At 36.4% G+C, this 18,484-nt stretch overlaps 1 protein-coding gene across 1 annotated transcript in view; it reads right to left on the minus strand.

The window, feature by feature from the left end:
• The window catches only part of LOC129220020 (ganglioside-induced differentiation-associated protein 1-like), a 50,471-nt gene extending 46,929 nt beyond the window's left edge, over positions 1–3,542 (minus strand). The window contains exon 1 of the mRNA XM_054854348.1: positions 3,403–3,542. Coding sequence (XP_054710323.1) covers positions 3,403–3,504 — 102 coding nt within the window. The 5' untranslated portion in view covers positions 3,505–3,542. The remainder of the gene's footprint in view (positions 1–3,402) is intronic.
• Between the last annotated feature and the right edge of the window lie 14,942 nt (positions 3,543–18,484).

Below are 18,484 nucleotides of genomic sequence, written 5' to 3' on the forward strand. Positions count from 1 at the left end.
TACACAAAGCAAGACCATAATTTTGGTATTCCTATCTGGTGCATTGAATCACTAGATATTAGCTCACAAGTGTCATTGCTGGATGTTTTTTTTTACTGATGTATCTGCAGTAATTTTCATTTTTAGTACTCCATTGATGTTCTATACAGGATTCGAGCAATTTAAATCTTCGGTGATCATTTAAATGCTCAAATCTTGCATTATTTTGTATTCAAATCCATAAGTAAATCAATGAAATTGACAGTTCAATCAGCGTTTGTTTACATATTTTTAAGTGCGTCTTTTTGCAATTGCTTAAACAATTTTATTTCAAATTCTTTTGCGTTCTATGACAACTTAATAAACAAATTATTTTTTCAAGTACAAATACTGAAATTATATTATTTTTTAATTTTAAAGTTATGTTATTCTGTTGACAGGGTTCAAACTCAATTTGGATAAAAAAATATTCCATGACTTTTCCAGGACTTGATAAAAATTTTCATGACCATGTTACACAGAGAGAATAGTACTATTTAATGTAAAACTTGACAATTTCTGGAAATGGGCATTAGAAAAACCGTTACACGAGTACAATTACCTCATTGAATCACTTACTAGTGATTGAAAAAATATTGTCAGTGCATACTTCTGAAACTAATAAATTATTCTTATTTGTCTTTGTCATATAAATTCAAGCAAAATAAAAATATAGTGAATGCAATGCAACTGATGTTTAAATGTCTAATAAATGTTTAATAAATAGGGCCGAACAGTAATGAATGGGACAAAAATTGAATAAGTTATTACTAAGTTTCCAATAAACTTACTTCATAAAACATTGTCCTTTGGTGTGATTAGTGCATCTAATCACCCATGTAACTGGACAGTATATGCTTTCATCAAAGTAAAGCCACGTTTTTCAGTGAATTCATTTTTCTAAACCAAATATTTCAGCTGGCCACAAGGATCAGTTTTGCGAGCTACATGTTGGGCACCACTGTTTTAGAGTAGAATTCCCCTATTTCTATGTTCTATTGCCTTACCAAAGTCTTCAACACATTAAGATAAAACTCTGGTAAATTTAATAATGATTTTTTTACAAGTAGTTGAAACAAACTCGGGTGCAATTGAATTACACTTTTTGAGAGGGTGTGACAAAATCAAGAATATGCAAGTCCACTACTACAGAATACAAAATATAAGAAGTGCTGAAAATAGTGACTAATTCAAAACTAGTGACGCCCAGTAGTAAAATCACATTACAAAAAAAGGCGACCAACTGTTACAGAAGCAGATGAAATTGGATTCCAAACTCGGATTTATTTTTAAGATCATTCAATTTATATACATTACTAAATCACTCAAATATTTCTAGCGCTCTTTTAGCTATTGTTACTTTCTTACTACCCAAGATATTTTTCCATGACTTAAAATAAATTTCCATGACTTTTAATGAAAATATCAATTTTGCATGACTTTTCCAGGTCTGAAACTTGTTTATTTTCTTTCCATGACTTTCCAGGATTTCCATGACCCGTACGAACCCTGTGTTGATAAAATGCACAATTATTTTTTACAAGCTATTTTATTAAAATAAGTTCACTGTATAATTTCCAAATTTGAAAGGTACAAATGTTTAAATCAAAATTCATTCAAAAAAAAGTTAGTCTTGTCTTTGCTTTCTCGGCTTGGAATTTACCAGAATAGCCGGTACAACTCAACTGTAATGGGGGCGTGGTATGTGCGGATACGAAGTCTCATAGAAGCCTAGCCATTGTATGTAAGTTGGTCTTGGTTTTTAGCTTTTGACACTATATGTATTATTAAACTAAGTTTATCATATACAATCACTCGCTTTAAAAAAAAAAAAAAAAAGAAATTAAAACCATTTGAAGAGCAAAATAGCAACAAAAATAGCAGGATTGTATTTCGGTGTTTCAAGCAATAGAGTCCCTAGCACATGCCTACCCCCCCCCCCCCCACACACACAGAGAGAAAAAAAAGAAAAAACTTCTAATGTTTCATGTTGATATGAAATTCATGCAATTTTCAGAACCAACTCATTCTCATTCCCTAGATGTATGTATAACAGCACCCTCCCCAAAATATTGAGCTCTATTTTTGTTAAATTTGATAGATTGAATATAACTTAAGATATTCTGGTGGAAATTTTCAGAATTAAGGCAATCATATTTTTTATAAACTGAAATTCACTTTGAGTGTCACCAGGCATGAATCCCCTCTACTCCCCTTATCATTGCTACTGGTTACAAAGAACCTCTTCATTATGCAAAAAGATGTGAGCTTGAGAGTGGAATGCATGACTTAGCTTCCATATGCTCACATCTTTTTGCATTGAAATAATAAGCTCATTGTGATCTCAAAACATATCTAAAATATATTTTACTGTCATGCACTTTAATGTATATTTTTTTTCTGGTACTGAAATTTGTTAATAAATACTTAACATGAGACTCAATTTTTACACTTAAAATTATATTTTGTAAACTTTAAACAAGTTAGCAAAGGTTCAAGTTAAAAAACAACAACATCGCGATGTAAAGTTGGTGATGCATCACAGTATAGAAATTCCTACATTGCCCAGCCCTAATGTGCAGTTATCATGCAAACATCAGCTGAACAAGGTATACTCTTTGTGAATAAATTTTAGCTATTTCTAAAAATTGCATCTAATTTTAATGAATAAATTCATATGTCTAGGTTTTGAAGGCCCGTCGGAATAGATTCTCCGTTTAACATTTATTTCGCAGGTTTCTAAACGTCTTACAAAAAAAAAAAAAAAAAAAAACACTTTTCCAAAAAGAGAATAATTAAGCTGGGGAGGATAGTAGACCAACATGCCTATACAAATTTATAATTTCAAACACTGAGTTTTGAATGTTCTATGAAAATTTGAGACGTTCAGTTCAAATTGAAGCCCTTATTTGCCCGATTTGGAATGAGTAATTTTGCGAGATGAAATATGTACAGAAAATTTATTAACACAAACTGTGTTAATGAAATATTATATACTATAAATTTTTAGACAAAACCTTTTCCTATCAGACATCCCATACTTTCTCACTGACAACTACTTTATCATTTTCTTAACAAATATCAAAATGAACTCTTAATGGAAAAAAACACCCAAAAGTAAAAAGTTATAATTCTAATCTAGAAACACAAAAACATTCACGTGCACTAAAATATCCTGAAAATAACAGCAACAAAAAGATAAATGTTGATGGGGAAAAAGTGCTTTTATACTGAAGTTTTATTACACATTTCAATTTTTACATTTTCAATGTCATTTATACCGTAATAAAAATTATGTAATAAAGACAAAGATACACGTCAGTTTTTAGAGATATAAATCACTGAAGGAACTACACATAATTATTTTGCTTTGCACATATGTACCTTCTGGCTGTAGTACGATGGGTAATATTGATATAACAATAAACCATTGCCGTTTCCATTGTTTTTTTCTGTTCCCACAGAACTAGAAGATGGACCAGCCATAACTTTTGTGTGAAAACGAAATAAGCAAAAAAGAGAAAGTTAAAGTATCTACAGTGCAAGAGCAGAGTTGAGATGTCAATACTTGACAAGATACGAAAGGGAGGCAAAGCGCTCTGTACGCAGTCCTCAACAATATTTTCTTCCGGGAACTCCAGAAGAAGAAGAAGAAGAAAAGAGTTTCAAAAAGTAGATTCATGCTGCTGAGCCTTTCAGGAAAAACTGGTTGAAAATCATTTTAAATAAAACAACGTTATTGAAAAACATTGTCTGTGCACAGGTCTGTGCCTTACATCGATTACGTTTCAACAAGTAGTACATAGGCTTAACGTCAATGGTTTTTAATGAAAATAAAATATAGCTTCCGTCAGCAGTTTCGTAGTTTCATGACTGCGGAGTCGGAGTTGAGCTTATTTTGGGATAAAAGTAATGGAGTCGAAGGATTAAAATTCCAGAGTCAGAGTCGGTCATTTTCCCTCAAAGTCCGCCACTCTGTCAGTGCTTGCGGACTCGGAGACGGTGTTGGACAGATTTTGGAGTAAAGAAATACAAATACAAATACAAAAATGACGACCAGCAACAGGCTCTGGGCCCAGCTAGACTGGTCCTAGTCAATTTACAATCCCCAGTGAAGATCAATGGCCCTCTTAAAACTGTCTACTCTTTTGCTCATTACCACCTCTTCCGGTAAGCTGTTCCAAGGTTCCACTACCCTGCTAAAATAATAATTTTTCATAATATCCATGTTAGCCTGAGATTTAAATAGCTTAAAACAATGACCCTTTGTCCTGTTTTCAGTGCTAAACTTTAGCCCCGTAACATCTTTCGTTTTAATAAATTTAAACAGCTGAATCATGTCCCCTCGGTCTCTTCTTTGCTCAAGACTGTACATTTTTAGCCTTCTAAGCCTGGAATCATAATCTAAGTGGGAAAGTCCACTTATTAGTCTTGTAACCCGCCTTTGAACCCTTTCCAATACATTAATGTCCTTCTTAAGATAAGGAGACCAAAACTGAACAGCATACTCCAAGTCAGAAGTCAGAGTCAGAGTTGATGGTTGGAACTGGAGCCAGAATCGGTCGTTTTGTCTCCGACTCCCCAGCCCTAGTGTCAACTATTCATCTTAGTTGAACAGTTGAGATCTTTACCTCAGCTTTTTCTAATCGATGTGTTTGCTCCCACCTGCTAAAGCCACTAATGTAATACAATGCAGTTAAAAACTCCCGATCATCTCCGGTGCTTTTTGTAGTTTTTTTTTCCTTTTTTAGGCTGCTTATGGCGTCTCCCTCTTGTTTCTGGAACTCCCTCCTCGTCTAGTTTACTTTTTTGTGCGTGCGTTTCCTTTTTTTTTTCGGTTGTTGCTCCCGCAAGCGGCGGAGCCCAGGTTGTTGCCGTCTTTGGGTTTGGCGGGCGCTTCCATGCTCAGGTAAGGCAAATTTTTCTTTTTTTCCTTTTGCGTCAGCACCATTTTCCTGCTTTCACTCTCATGGCAGGTATTGACGACCCCAACGTCTTTCAAAGTATTTCGGATTACCCGACCACCATTGATGCCATTGCTGGCAACGGTGGCTCTAATTTTTGTATTCTTTTCAAAGTTAAAGACCAGCCCTCAGCCGGTCTCCCCCGTAATAAACCTTTGCTTATTAAAAAAGATTTTGAAGAGTCACTCATTAACCATAATTTAATTGAATCTATCGATTTTACTCGTACCAATCACATGATAGTGAAAACATACAACTCAGCATGTGCCAAAGAACTTTTGGCAAAAAAATCAATACTAAATATTCCTACAGAAAGTTCACTGTTGAACGACGGAACCACGACTCGATTCCTTCTTCGTAACATCCCTATCGAAGTTAGCCTCAATGAATTAGCCACTGAATTATACGAGCAAGGAGTATACAGCAAGGAACTTCGCAGATTTTCTTACACCAAAGAAGGAGTCAAACACCAAAGCGAGTCGGTTTTAGTAACCATTTACGGCACCAACCTTCCCTCCTCAATCAAATTGTGGTACACGAACTATAACGTGGAACTGTTCATAGATAGACCAAGGGCTTGCACTAAATGTCTTCAGTATAATCACAGCTCCAAAAATTGTAATTCAGAAGCAGTATGCGGCCGCTGTGCTGAACAGCACACTACAGCCTCTTGCGGGAGCAACACCATTAGGTGCGCACTCTGTCAGGGGGATCACTTGGCCTCAGATAAACTTTGCCCTAAGTACATCGAAGAAGCAAATTTTTTAAAATTTAAATGTATCAATTGTTTATCTTTTCCGGAGGCCAGGCGCAGATACCGTAAAGAAAAAAATCATTCATTCGCCCAAGTTGTCAGGATAGAAGGTGTCCCTAACTCCCAGGAACAACTAAACCTTAAAGTCGAAAGTATCCTCACCGAGGCTCTAAAGAGGATGGAGGATAAGTTCAACCAAATTGTCGAAATTCAGTCAAAAATCTTCGAACAAGCAATGAACAGTACCCTCTCTAGCATTCAAAATATGGTCACCAATATTTTTTCCAAATTGCCTCTTAGCCCTGAGCGTCCCAGGAAAGTTCCTAACGCTTCTAACCCCACGTCCTCTAATGCTATGGATACCTCTGGCAACTCTCCTCAAGTCAGTCCTCCCAACTCTTCCCTGCCCAACCAGACCCCCGCCCTTCCTCCCTCCTCTCTTGGTTTTCGGTGACAGTGGGCCTCCCTTTTTGGTCCCTCCCTCTTTTTGGCGCTTTTTCTTCCCTCGGTCCGGTGGGCCTTTTTTTTTTCTGTTTGTTCTTTGTTGTCGCTGAGGGTGTGTCTTTAGTCCAATGGAACTGCCGTAGTATCTCGAATAAGCGCCCGTACTTTAATCAGTCCCCTTTTTTTGATCACAACATTTACGCTTTTCAAGAGACTTTTCTCAAAAATGACCATTTTTCTTTTTCCAATTCCACCATTTATCGCAAAGATCGAGGAGTGGGCGCGGGTGGCGGCCTTATGACCATCATTCCCAGAACCTTTCCGTCTGCTGAAATTAACCTCAACCGGTTTCATTCCCCTCATGCCGAAATTCTTGGCGTCAGCATCTGGAACAATAACAAACAAATTGACATCATCAATATTTATTCTCCCAAAGGCAAAATTCAAACAGATTGGCTTGAGAACTTAAAAAATTCCCTCTCCACGTCCTTCTTTATTCTCGGAGACTTCAACCTTCATCATAATTACTGGGGCAGCTCGTTCAACTCCCCCAACGCTGACTCTCTCGCCAACTTCATTATCAACAACAATATATGCATTATCAACAACAGCTCCCCTACTCATAGTGCAGCCTCCGGCGCTCACTCCCTTATTGATATTTCACTTTGTTCAATAGACCTCTTCCCCCTCTTAAATTTTTACGTCCACCCGGACCTCTTTGACTCTGACCATTACCCCATCATCATTGACCTCTCCCAGATTTTTACCTCCAATATCTCTACAATTCACCAGAAGAATAGCCATATTTGGAATCGCGTAGTAAACCACATCAATAGCAACTTCCAGGACAATTCTGACTTTCAAGAGCTCCATAATCTTTTTATTACTGCACTGAACACCAACAAGAAGACTCACACAGATCAGAAATCTAAATTCCCTCCATGGTGGACCCAAAAATGTAGCTTCCTTCTTGGACAAAAACGAAAGTTCCTCCGAAAAGCAAAAAAAAAACGTCTCACTTGACGACTGGCTCAAATATAAAAATTTCTCCGCTAATCTTCGTAAAGAAATTAAAAAAGCTTCTCGCAACTACTGGGATAATATATGCAATAGTCTTGGTTCCAGCAAAAATGCCTGTCGCATGATTAAAGCCATCGTCTCTAATAAATCCAAGGGGATCACCGAGTCAAACAACATCATCAATATTGGAACCACCTCTGTCTCCTCCGCCCTGGCTCAAGCCAATGCTTTCTGCTTCCATTATTGTTCCCGCTCGTCTCTTCCTGGCATCCCACTCGACTTTAACTTTAATCATAGCCACCATTTAGATAAAAACTTCACCATTCAAGAACTGAACATTGCTATCAACCATATGAAGAACACCTCCCCTGGCGAAGACGGGATCCCCGCAAAAATCTTCAAACTTATGCCTGACAAAATCAAAAACAACCTCCTAAAGAACCTCAACTCCATGTGGGGCAACGTCACCATCCCCGAAAATTGGAAAACTTCTATCATTATTCCTATAAAGAAGCCTAATAAACCCGCTGCTGACATCTCCTCTTACAGACCTATCGCCTTAGGTTCTGTGTCCGCCAAGTTATTTGAACGTCTCATTCTCCGCCGCATCGTTTCGTGGTCCATCTCCAAAAATCTTTTTCACAGCAATCACCTTGGTTTTCTCCCTTTTCGTGACTGTAACACTGCTTTAACTAAATTCTCAGAAGACATCCAAACAGCCCGCAGAAACAAAAAGTTTATCTTTAGCATCAAACTCGACATTAAGTCTGCTTACGATAGCGTCTGGATTGGCTGCCTATCATGGAAACTTTTGAAATGCGGCATCAGCGGTAAAACAGCGTGTTGGATCAATAAATTCCTTTCAGCCAGGGTAATCAAAGTTCGGTGGAGAGAAGCCACCTCTTCCTCCCACACCCTCTCTTCTGGGGTTGCCCAAGGATCCGTTCTGGCACCCCTGCTTTTCATGATCTACATGCATGATATTTTCGAAGATATCCCTTTTGGAGCAAAAATTCTCATTTACGCTGACGACATCATCATTTTTTCCCAAGCAGATACTTCAGAGAATGCTAAACTTAAAATTGAAAAAACCCTCTCCCATATTACCCAGTGGACCCAAAATTGGAGACTTACAATTGCTCCGGAGAAAAGCGTAGCCATGAATTTTTCTAGAAAAAGATATTCTCCCAACTTCCAATTTCATTACAATGGGAAAGCCATTCCCTGGGACACCAACATGAAATTCCTTGGAGTTATTTTCACTAACAATTTTTTATTCAACAGCCACATAATTAATCTTCAGAAAAAAGCTTTCCACCGCCTTAACTACCTCAAAATCATAGCTAATAATAACAGCGGCACCAATGCTAAGAACCTTGTTATCATCGCAAATAGCCTCATTAGGGGATTAATTGACTACAGTTCTATCGTCTACGACGCGGCTAGCCTTTCCAGCCTCAATAAGATTGAAGTGGTCTACAATAGCGCTCTTCGATGGGCTCTCGGCCTCCCTCGTTGGACTCCTCTCCCTATCCTCTACCAGGAAGCTAATGAAAACCGTATCAGCGACAGACGTTCTTCAATGATTATTAAGTATACCCTCCATCATTTCTCCCTTGATTGGATGTCTCCTATTTCAAACAAAACTAAAGAACATAGTATCGATAACCGCTTCAAAAGAGACAATCACCACATCTTTCCCCGCCTCTTCGACTATCTCAGAGACAACAATATTCACTATAACAAAATAATAAAGAAAAGATTTAAAGAAGACCTGATCAACATTAATAATTTTTACATTATCTCAGATGGCCTCCCTTTCCAAGACAAGAATATCAACTCGACTATAGCACGATCATACTTTTCTGAATATCAAACCAATTTTCTTCAAGGTAAAATCATCCTCAGCACAGATGGATCAAAGAATAATAATTTCACCAGTATCGCTGCCATCAACGTTTCTCATAATATCAATGCTGCGGCCATCATTAATAATAATGCCTCCATATTTACAGCTGAAGCCCTAGCTATATCCCTTGCTATCATTGAATTCGCCAATAGCTATGAAGATTACGTTCTTTTTTCTGGCAGCAAATCCAATCTAAGTGCCCTCTCTTCGTTCAATCTGAAATCCCATTCAGCTATTTTTTATGCCATCGAAGCAATTATTGAAGCCCTGCACAAAGTCAAATCTATTACCATTATTTGGGTCCCAAGCCACCTTGGAATTCCGGTAAACGAAAAAGCAGATCTCCTCGCCAGAAATGGGCCCTTTTTAAGCCGCTCCACGTACGATATCGCCTCTGAAGACATCATTACCATGAACAAAAAAGAACTCAAGTCAAAAATCAACAGCGACTGGATTAACTGCAAGTATTTCAACCATAAACCCTACCTTGGATCCATCAAAGACTACATCAACTGGACCCCTAACAGAAAACTTGGAGTTCTCCTAACCAGACTCCGAACTGGGACTCTCCCTGTCAACAAGACTCTCCATCGTTTCAAGTGCAGCGTCTCCCCACTTTGTCCCCTGTGCAATCAAATAGAGACTGCGTCGTTCCCTTTTTACTCGCCTCAATATCTCGGATCCCAATGTTCCTCTCGCCCACGTGATCTCTCGTATTTGTGCCAATTGTTCTTCCATCCGTGCTTTCTGCACTTTCCTCGCTTGTTCCAATCGCTTTTGAGTTTTTTAAATTTTTTTTTATTTTATTTTATTTTTTTTTTTTTTAAATTTCTCTCCCCCGCCCGTGCATCTCCCCAGCTCTTCCTCCCTTTTTTTCCTGCCGTGGTACAAGCCTCCTCTCGTAGGACAGGCAAAAACCACTCAACTCTTTCAATCCAATCCAATCATCTGCGGTAACAGCGGATAAGTGTAAAGTAGCGTAACTTCAAATTTTTGCTCCCCCCCCCCGCAACAAAATCTGATTTTGGGCCCCCAACTAAAAATTTTTTAATGTATATTTGTAGTACAATTTTTCAATTTTATCGGTCACACACACACACGCACTATATATATATATATATATATATATATACATATATATATATATAGAGAGAGAGAGAGGTGTTAAGCTTTTAGTTTAGAAAGGGGATCATTAGCTACAGTAATCCAGAGGAGAAAATAATTAGCACTATGAATTAAATTGTAAATATAATATTTGTATAGAAATGGGGGTTCGGGGGGGATTTCTAAGACTCTTCTGAAATTCTAGGTTAAAAAATGATCAGACTCAGGGCCGACGTCAAGGGGGGGGGGGGGTGCTACACTACCCCTCCCCCAGTTTTTCAGAAGTGGGGCCGCCAATTTCATTTTAGCGATGCAAAAAACGAAGAAAAAGGGAAACTCTTCGTTGTTAAAAAAAAAAAAAAAGAAATGAGTCATTCCGACGAAAATGGTACATTTCATGTCCGGAACTTTTGGATTTTTTACAGAAAATTTGATAGTTAATATGAATTAATCATATTTTTTTCTTTATTCTTCATGCAATTTTGTATCATGAGGTATTTTTTGTTTTTAATATTTTGATTTAGGAATTTAAAAAAAAAAATTATGTTAGTCTAAAAGGCAAAATCTTGATGTCCCAGCTTCAAAACAGTGACATTTAAAAAGTGATTTAAGTAATTGCTTAGATGCAATAACAAAAACAATTTCCAATTGTATTGCAACACCTTTATTGTAACAATTTAAACAATAAATTTTTTTTAGAAAAATATTTTTTTAATGAAAATGCAGGGAATTTACAATCGTCCCTACAGTTTACAAATTTTGAAATGTCCACTCTGTTACAGTCATTAAAGAATAAAAAAATATTTTTACAAAAAAAAACTAGCAATACTTTTGAGATGACCAGATGGTAAAAACTCCATGTTTAGCTAACTTTAGAGGATTCAACAGTCAACAAGCAAGGTAAGATTCATTCTTTGTCTCTGATAGTAAATTTGAGTAACAAAATGTTCACTATGTTACATTAATTTTACTAATTAAAATTTTTAAAAAAATCTAAATTACATATAATGTAGTAATTTTAGAGTTTCTCTTTGCTTTTGTATTACTATTTTAATTGTTACTTTATGTTTAGGTTTAGAAGAAAAAAATTCAACTACTTATTTGTCCACTCTGTTACGTGTCCACTCTGTTACACTTCTTGTAACAGAGTGCTCAATATTTATGGAAATAGTAAACAAGTCCCATATGCTATTGATGTTTTTCAAAAAGTTTTAGTTTAGCTTAACAAATTTATAGAAAAATTGAATTAAATACAAAATTTTAAAAAATGAAACATTGTCTATCTATTTTCTCTGCTTAAACATCGAGATTACTTCTATCTTCAATAATAGTGTCCACTCTGTTACAGGTATGTCCACTCTGTTACAGGAATATTTTAACTGATTTGATTGTAATTTTTTTTTTTTTTAATTTAACTTAAAGGTTAATTTGCATAGAACTACACAATTACTAACTAGAATAATCCAACTTCTATCTTTTTTTAAGTTTGTTTCATTTAATAATCTAACTTTTGCAAATGATTTTTTAAATTTTTGTATTTTTGAGTAAGATAATTACCAATAAAACTTAAACGTGCCTTTTACAATGACATTTTAAGCATTTGTATGAAAGATATGTTCCATTTGTTTATATTAAACAAAAAAAAATTCAAAAAATAACTGAAAATTTTGAATTTGTTGTTGTTTTTAAATGTGTAACAGAGTGGACAAAATCTTTCATTTCTGATGAAAGAACTGAGAAAGTTGGATATTAATACCAAGTTGAGCTAATTAATTTTTATAGTTCAGATAAAATAAACCCTTTTGCCATTATTTGACATTAATTTTTGTTGGATAAGATGACTTTGAAAAAAAAAAGTTTGGAAAACTGAAATGTACCATGTTCACCGGAATGACCCAAAATATAATAATAATAAATGAACAATTTGAAGAATAGTAACAAAAAGCATTTTTTCTGTAAAACTTGAATAGAAAATGTATTCCTAAAATACAATTTAGGAACATCCATGAATCTCTTTTATTAAGATTATCCAAGTAAGGACCGCGGAAATGTACGATTCAATCATTTTTTAACGCAAAAAAAAGTACTCAGTACACTATTCACTAGGCACCATAGTGGGTATGCCTGGCTAGTCGGAAACTATGGGCCCGGCTTAAATTAAAGTTTTATGCATAGAGTAAAATTAACATAATGTTAGGGAGGACCGGCGACAAAACTAAAATGGTGCGCGCTTTGTCTCTCGGCGGCCCTGGTCAGTGGTGGCGCTAGGAAATCCCCGACAGGGTGGCAAACTTGCCCGACAGGGGGCATAGCCAAATTTTACTTTGCAAGATCTCCCCCCCCCCCCCAGAGCCTGATCATCTTGACATTGGACATGGGGCACATTTCTATTTCAGGAAATTCATTTTGTGCCTCCCCCCCCATTCCAGCGTTTTTTTATATGTTGAAGCAATAAAGTATTTCGATACTTGCGTTTTTACACAACCGTACTAAATTTGGTGGTACCTCATATCACAATGTAATATATACATTTAAAAAGTAGAAGAGATATAGTGGTATACGATAAATATATAAATGTGGTTAAACTTTGCAGTAAACCGTAAATACCAAAATGATCTATCATATAACTTTTAATAGTAAATACAGACTAAATTTGGAGTGGTTTTCTGATTTGCAAAGAGATCACACTTTTAAGGCGAATTTTTAACAACAAATAGATTTTTTCCTTGTTTTGGCATTTGCAAAACTATCAATGATATCATTGTATTCTAGATTCTGAGTGAAATCATTATTTATTTTTAATTAACATGATAAATTAAGGGGATTTTGGCCCCCCTCTGAAATCTAAGAGGAAGGGCCTGTGCCCCACATGCCCCTGCGGTAATCAGGCTCTGCCCCCCTCCAATTAAAGTGATAAAGAAACTAATTATTCTTTGCGTCTAAAAGTACGAATTCCCTATAAAAATTAAAAGCAAAAAATAAAAAAATTAAAATAGATAAAATGAAATATGTATAGAAAAAAATCAAATTTAAAATGAAAAACATGAAACTAGGCTTTTGTGAGCAGGGTCATCGCGAGATCAATAAACTAGAACTGTCTGAGAATCAGATATTGACGAAAAGTCTGACTATGATAATTTTAAGAAATTGAAGTCCAATAAACGAACTTTTAGTCGATCTGTAATGGTATTTTATAGGGAGTGAGAGCCGAGGTGCATCCTGAAAAAGTTTTAAAATTAAAGTATCGAAAACGCAATTGTAGGTCATGTTTGGTAACGTTAGGGTGATGGGGTTAGTGACCGATTAAGATACTGAGGGTTCCCCCCCCCCCCCCGTCCTTCCGTAATCAAACCTTATAAACACACAAATTTACGGAGGGAAACTCCAGGGCTCAAGGTTATTGCAGTGCTCATCCACTAGCTCAAAATATTTATTGGGGAGCAGAGAAACCCACATCTTAAGTAAACAAAAGAAGAGCAACTAATATTAAGTTAAAAAATTCAAAAGAAACTTGAGTCCGATGCCTAGCTTTATATTAGGATGAACCTCGCGAGTCAGAACACGTATAAAATTAAATTTATTTATATTTTGTTTCATTATATTATTTTTCCGGGATAACTTGGGAAAGCATGGAAAAGGGAAAACGATTACAACTACCAAGTTTTGCTAGCGCAAAAGCAGAATCAAGAGAAAAAATTGAAAATATTTTGAAGAGCCTAGTTTGCTAAAACCCATTACAAGTATTTTATTTGATAGCAAATAGAAACAGGAAACGGGTAAAAATTTTGCGCTAAAAAAATTAGAAAAGGTGCAAATTTTTACGATTTTTTAATTAATTTGTATGGTAATAAAAGGTCTACATCGATTAGGCCTAGCTGGTGGTGGATGGAGCCGGCGGGCAATCGGGCTAATCAGATAAATAATCATGATAGTTTCATAGGGGCCGCAAACATATTTCATTCCTAGATTTTTACAAATATCATCGTACAAATCACAGCTATTTGAAGGAAAATGTGTGGGCCGCTGAAGCATGTTTGAAATAGAAAATAAAAGTTAAAATGTAGTGAGATTTAAATTATTGAAATGAATAGTCACACCAGCAGTTCTAAGCAAGACTGCGGACTCGGAAGAAAAATGACCGACTCCGACCTCCGACTTCGGGAATTTTAGAGCCTTCGACTCTGATTCCACAAGAACTGGCAGGGTTGCTGATTTTAAGTGAAAATGATCGACTCCGACTGTTGAATTTTTAAACCTTCGACTCCTGACTCCGACTTCTTTACCTCAAAATCAGTCCGACTTCAACTCCTCACCGTTGGTTCTAAGTTTTTGAATGTACTAAACGAAAGTAATGTGTATGTGTGTGTGTTTTGTGTAATCCAAAAAAAAAAAAAAAAAAACGAAACTTTATAATATGATCGGCACTACGCTAAACTTGGTAACAAACGAAGGTGAAAAATCGCGAATCTCGTTTTTCAAATTCAATGGTTTGCCGTAGTACTCAAAAAGGGCTACTACTGTACACTCCCGATTATCCGCGGAATTGAGTGACTCAGGTACCGCGGATAACGAAAGTCGCTTATAATCCGAAAAAGGTTTAAAACCAGAGGTAAAGAAGACAGAAATTATCTTTTGCTTGAGAGTGATTGTATTGTAAATAAAACGTGAAACGTTTAAAAGAGATGCGGCATGAAAAAATACTTGTATTTCAAGTTCTACAGAACTAAAATAAACTAAAATTTAAATCATGAGTAGGAACTTTCCGTCAACCTAAAACATTCAACAGCCCAGAAGTGAAAACAGTGACCACAACAAAAAAGACCCCATCAGAGAATTCCCAGAAGACCTGTAGGCGTTTTCCTAACCTTTCTCAATCGGAACAGATGATAAAGATAATGTCTTACGCTCTTTTAAACCTTAGGGGTCTTCATTAAACACATGTGTTTTACCGAAATCAGCTGAACGCTTTCCCTTGAGGCACGTGTCAAAGAGAAGTTGATGACAATGCATACCGATTTTCGCGTTTTTTGAGAAGGAGCACTTCAGTGGCGTACCCAGGGGGTGGGCTGATAGGGCTACAGCCCCCCCCCCCCCCGAAATTTTCAAAATTAATTACAAAAATTATAATAAAGAACAAGTTTTTTTTTATGATGTATTTTTGAAATCTTACATTCGTATTGATATCAGAAAAGCGATACATGAACTTTTCTTAGCTACAGTTCATAAGTATCCCCCCCCCCAGCTCAAAGACTTTCGAGCTCAGCCCCCCCCCCCCCCCCGAACTGATTTGTCTGCGTACGCCGCTGGAGCACTTGTCGTGGGAAAGGGAAAAAAAATCTGGGACAAATTGATTTCAGATCCGCGTTTTTGAAGAACAGAATTTTTCAACTATTTTTTTTTCTTCTTCTGACCCTTTCGCGGATAATCGAGAGTTTACTGTACTTCAAACAATAAGATTTGCACTTAATGTTATTTATAAAAAATCAAAAAATTGAAAATAACTAAAGCGTCTGGTGGACAAAAATATTGTTTCGGCTCTCCTGAAAAGAGCCAATTTTCATATTCGGTAGTTCAGCATAATGCCGACGATATTACGTCATAAACAAACTTATTAAGTATCAAAGTGATTAACATTAATTGCACCAGTTTCTTTTGTGTAAGGTTTTTCTTTTTTTTTTTTTTTAATTAACTATATACCTAACATTTTTATTTTTCAAATTTTTTGAAGCATTCATAATTCGAAAATGCATAACCATTAGTTTCAAACTTTTTATTGAACATGCCAGTTGAAATAGGTCATAATTTCAAATTTTAAGTTTTAATTCTCTTTCCAGACTAAAGGGGGAAAATGTAAATTCAAAGCCTTACCCCAAAATTTATCTACATAGACCATTTTTGCAGATCTACTGAGTCGGAGGGAAAATGGCCGACTCCAACTCAGGGCCAGATTTAGACTTAACGGGGCCCTAAGCCATTTTAGGTATGGGGCCCCTTTTGCAGTTTTAACAACGTTTCTCTCGGTGGTGTAAGATATGCATTTTTTTTATAATTTTTTTTTTCTCCTTTACTATGTCTGTCTCTTTCATCTGATACAACAGCGATACAGCAATACTTTAATTTTGGATGATCGTGTTTTAATGTGTTTTCCCTGATGTCCTGTGTTGGATTGACCTTAAGAGGGGAAATGTTATCAAGAAAGTGACACATGACTCCCCTTTAAGTAGAGTACAAAATATTCCCAATTGGTAAGAGGCCCGGGGATTTAGTCCCCGGAGGAAATTTTGAAAAATTGATATAAAATTCTGCATTTTGAAGCCTTATAAGATGTAGTTGGAACTACAAAAATATCAGGACAGAATTAGGCAAACAAAACTTTTTTTAAGTTATAAACTCTTTCAAAAATTAAGATAATACACAGTAAAAATTGTTTTTGATTCGAAAAACCAATGACAGCAGTCGACAGAGAGAAACAGCGCGGGAAACGAAAAGACAACGCATTGCTTCGTGCTCACATTGGCTTTCGATACAATTAGTTTTTAATCACCCCTCTAACTCACCGACAAACAACTCAACTCCGACTCCTTTACCTTAAAACCAGTTCGACTCCAACTCTCACTCCGACCCCGCAATCACTGGCAGTGTTACAGGCATTGAGGGAAAATGACTCCGACTCTTGGAATTTTTAACCTGCAAATGGGGACTCAGACTCCTTGTCTCCAAAATCTGTCCGACTCCGACTGCGCAGCACTGCTTTTTTACACTATTTTAGTACTTGAAAATAAGCATATTAAAAAAAAAAGAATATAGCTTGCAAAAAAAAAACTTAAACAAGATTGAGTCTGGTATCAGTCTGTAAGTTGGTTTGATCGATCTCGAAGGAGCAATGTTGACTTTTGAATTGGACTTGGTCCGATCAAATGATTACAGCGGTCTGGGCTAAGCGCAGCTTTTACTTTAAGTTAGAAACATGAGTTTCGACTAAATGATAACATCTGAAAAAAAAAAAAAAAATTTGGAAGCAAAATGTATGTTTTCAATTGCTTTTAACACATGATTTATTTATTTATTTAATTTTGCCTTTTCCAAAAGGTTCGCCCCTCCCCCAAATATTTTTCTCAAAAAGAACTCAAACCCGATGCATTTCCAACCCGACGTTTAATAATCCAATGATTGTTTAGTTGTGCCAAGCTCGAATGTTTAGTAAATCATTCTCTATTCCCAACAAAACTATTATGCAGCCTACAAACAAGATCAATATAAGTTTTTGAGAAAAATGTATTTAAAATGTTAAACAACTATTTGTTTTTATTATATTAGGCCAAAGAATTTTTTTCCTTATTTGCCGACAAGACATCATTGCACGAAAAAATTAAAACATTAAATCTACTTTAGTACACTTCTTGTATGAGGTAAAAGGATCGTTTACTCATCGATATGTTTTGTTGCAGAATAATCAACAATAATCAGAAAAATTAACTATAGTAATTACTTACTTGTAACTTCTGAGTGAAAATAAAGTACTTTAAAACGCATCAATGAGTGCGGTCTGCGTCTGCACACTTGACATGCTGATGAAGAGCTGTTTAGCGAATGTAATAGGAAAGCAAAAATCTCCGAAGCATGTGCTTTCTCCCCCGATGACACCCCCCCCCCCCCCATCCCCTCTCGTCTCGTGCTGGCTATTGTCATTCGGTACGTATTTCTCTCGTAACCCGATGACGACGCCTTAGGTCTGACCGGTAATCACCACTGCATTCTGCAGGGACGGGGATGGTACTCTTTTAGTCTAAGTGGACACCCTGAGGTCAAAACCAGCTCATCGACACCCTGCATCGACAAACAGAAATTTCAAGGATCAAAACACCATTTCCCCCCGAAGCAATAGCTATATTTTGTCACCATCTGGACGACGTTATACGGACTCGGGCTAACCTTACCTCAAAGGAGATTGATTTTTTGTTACCTTTTATATATATATATATATATATATATATATATATATATATATATATAAGATACTTCTACTTTTTTCAAATAATTTTTTTTTTTTTTCGAGTTCATATATGAGAAAATTTTATCATTTACGATAAACGCCAAAGCAAACAGATTCCCCGACGAAATACTAAATTTTCCCCGACGGGGGGGGGGGGGGCAAGATGCTTCCGACGAGGGGGCAATTGCCCCCCCCCCCCTGCCCCTCCCTTGGAGCCACGTCTGGCCCTGTTTATACAAAATCATGCTTCATGGTTCTTCAGTTTAAAAAACAATAGA

This window comes from Uloborus diversus, chromosome 4 (assembly GCF_026930045.1).
Source record: "Uloborus diversus isolate 005 chromosome 4, Udiv.v.3.1, whole genome shotgun sequence".
In the NCBI taxonomy this organism is placed as follows: Eukaryota; Metazoa; Arthropoda; class Arachnida; order Araneae; family Uloboridae; genus Uloborus; species Uloborus diversus.